The following is a 3,201-nucleotide window of genomic DNA, read 5'->3' as shown; positions in this document are numbered from 1 at the left end:
ACACCCCTTGTAGGGACGGTTTAGACGCGGCACTACAATTTAGTGTAAATTATAGCGGATGGTTCTTGTGCGTGCGTGCGTGCGTGTGTGCGCGCGCATTTTATTCTTATAATTATACCTCTAATATTATATCACACCAAATAACTAACACATCTTCCCCAATTGATGAATTCGATATCATAAATTATTTAAGAGTGAGAAATTTAATTAAAGAATAATTATCTATTTTGTAAATATTATTAAAATTATTTATAATCATTATTATTAAACTTATATTAAATTTATATTTTGCAATGTAGCAAACACATCTGTTTTGATTTTGTAATCATATTTTGTGTGGTAATATGTGAGAGCAATTGACTGGTAGTCAACAGGTCTCGGATTTAAATCCAACCCTCATTCCATATATATGTATCTCGATTTTCAATCTGGATTTTTTCCATCCATATTTTATAAAATTTGGCATTTTCCTCGAAATAAATTTGTCGAGGTATATACAGTTTTGTCAAAGTTAAATAAAAATGTCCAGCTTGGTATGACAAATCGAGTATACAAAAATATATTGCGTAGTTTTAGAATTAAAATTTTCGATATCAACTATAAAGTGGTGCAAATAAAAACGTATAGTTCCATTTAACAAAATAATGTTGAGCTTGAAATCTTTTAAACAAATAATCTCAAAAAAAAATTTTCCTTTTCTTATCTTCTTAATTGCTCCCTCAAAAAATATAACTTTTTTCTTAAATATTTTAGATATATTATATCTCTTTCATATAGTTAATAGAATATTTATCTCAAATAGTTTTTATTATCAAATATATTTTTATTAAAACTAAGAAAAATATTTGAAGTTAATATATATAAAATTAATAATAAGAAAAAAAATTTTTATATTAATTGATTTAAAGAATACAATTCACACATTCGTTAAATTTATTATTTATTATTTTTTTAGCATTAACATTAAAAGAGAATAATTTTAATATGTCAGAAAATATCAAATTTATATGTTATATCTTCCTGTATATGATCAAATATTAACAAATCTAATTTATATGTATATTCATGATCTATTCTGCAATATTAACGTTTCTTTCGTAAGTTTGTGTGATTGAATAATAATTTAATGAACATTCTTTTATTACCGCACGTCATCCTCAGATTTTCAATTCTATTATATAATGAACAATTTAACAAAGATGCTCCTACCTGATAAAGCGCAGCTAAATGATTACTCGTTGCGACCAAAAACGGTTGATTAACACCCGGATGATCTAAGTCATGCGTTACAGCCGCTATCAAGGAAGCCATAATTTCTAAATTGGTTAGATGTGTTTTAATCTGCAAATTTATAACTCGGTCATTCTGTCTCACTCTCTGAAGAATTGAGATATTACATGCTGTTTACATTTAAAAATATTCTACATTTGCCTATAAAGTTGCAAAATAAACATAAAAAATTACCTTTTTTTCTTGAAGGAAGCAATGCATTGCCTGAGTGACATCCGTCGCATGTATACTGTTGTGGTAAGGATTTGTACTGTGATAACCCTCCTCGATAAAAGCTTCAATTAAATAATTACATAAATTATTTAACCATGATATTCAAATTGATCACTTTTTAAAAAATTTTTATTCATTCTTACTTTCTTATTTTTATTCCATCTTCTTTTTTTTACATAATAAAAATGATACAAATCTCTCTTTCCCCTCTCTCCCTCTCTCAGAAAAAATATGATTAAATAAGTGATATTTCTATGTGCTTATCACTACTTTGCATAATAATCAATATAAACTAAATAATAATTAGCTTGTTTATAAGAAATCGCGGAATTTTAAATAGTTAAAAGTGCATTCTTACCAAATAATTTCCATACTGTTACAACATCCAAACTGAAGTATTGAAAAAGACCATAACAATGGAAGAGATGGACACATAATACCGGCAGCGAACGACCTGAAAATTAAACAGAGCATTACGTGTAACGATTACCTAATTATAAATGAATTAATGATTATGTTGTAATTTCTTAGTGAATCTATGTTTATTCAAATTAAATTTGTTAATACTTTAATAATTTAAATATTTTGTATAATTTTTAAAATATTAAATATTAAATATAAAATATTAAATTTTCAAATATATATATTTGGATAATCTAAAGATTTAATGCTTGTTTAATAATAATGTCATATTAAATCATTTTTAAATATTAAAATTATTCATATCTGAAGTATAGAATATTGAACGCTACTGTATTCTTTAAATATTTAAATATTAAAAGTTATTAAAATTTTTTTAAATGCAGTTTTTTAAAGTATAATTTAGAATTAATTAATGCAATAAACCAAGTTTAATTCTCTCTTATAGACGAATATTAGAGATTATTTCGCGTAACAATAAATTTTTCTTTCCAAACAATTGATCAAAAGACAAAATTAGGATAATAAAAGATTTTAATACATATTATTTATTTTTAACAGAAGATTATAATTATGCTTCAAAATAAAATAATTTTTCTAAACAAAAACTTATTCAAATATTTTTCATATCTCTTACAATAAGATCCAATTTTCTAACATGTTCTGTTTTGCGCTATTTTTGTGGGACTTTGTTCAGACCGTTTCCATTAACATTAAACTTTATATAATATTGACGTATTTATTATTATGTGCCAAAAGCTTTTATTATAAAAATTTTCAAACCAATCTGAATAGATATAAAAAAATAAAAATTCCTATTGTAGCATTTTTACAAATTATATATCATTATTAAATTTATTCAATTAGATATCATCATACAATTTTTATTTGCCTAAAAAGTTATGACGCAGTGATAATAAAATTATTTTGAAAAAATTTGCAATATTAAAATAAAACGTAAAAAATATAATTTTATAATTTAAAATTGGTTGTTTTATTGTAAAAATAATATTGTAAAAATTTACGTAATTTTCACTATACTTACCACCTGTGACTGTTTCCAGCGTGAAAGCATTAAAGCGCCAGTTTCCAGCTCTTTGTAACACGCACTGTAACAATATAATCCAAACATGATGGTACTCGTAATGGAGTATTGTTAGTAGAAGGAATAAAAATATAAATTTAACACGCGCATGAAAATATAGTGAGAAAAGAATGTCATTTTATTCTTATATAAAATCGAAATTAATAAATAAAAAATTTTTTTAATTTTTATTA

General features: G+C 24.0%; 1 protein-coding gene across 5 annotated transcripts in view; it reads right to left on the bottom strand.

The window, feature by feature from the left end:
* The window catches only part of LOC108755693, a 42,281-nt gene that overhangs the window by 7,635 nt on the left and 31,445 nt on the right, over window positions 1-3,201 (bottom strand). For all 5 annotated transcript variants that reach the window (XM_018498858.1, XM_018498854.1, XM_018498855.1 and 2 more), the window contains exons 5-8: window positions 2,969-3,032; window positions 1,862-1,957; window positions 1,465-1,565; window positions 1,210-1,341 (exon numbers count right to left, since the gene is read on the bottom strand). In XM_018498858.1, coding sequence (XP_018354360.1) covers window positions 1,210-1,341; window positions 1,465-1,565; window positions 1,862-1,957; window positions 2,969-3,032 — 393 coding nt within the window. The remainder of the gene's footprint in view (window positions 1-1,209; window positions 1,342-1,464; window positions 1,566-1,861; window positions 1,958-2,968; window positions 3,033-3,201) is intronic.

This window comes from Trachymyrmex septentrionalis, unplaced genomic scaffold (assembly GCF_001594115.1).
Source record: "Trachymyrmex septentrionalis isolate Tsep2-gDNA-1 unplaced genomic scaffold, Tsep1.0 scaffold9, whole genome shotgun sequence".
In the NCBI taxonomy this organism is placed as follows: domain Eukaryota; kingdom Metazoa; phylum Arthropoda; class Insecta; order Hymenoptera; family Formicidae; genus Trachymyrmex; species Trachymyrmex septentrionalis.
Note: the sequence above shows the minus strand (reverse complement) of the source record. Positions and strands in the feature narration are given on the sequence as shown.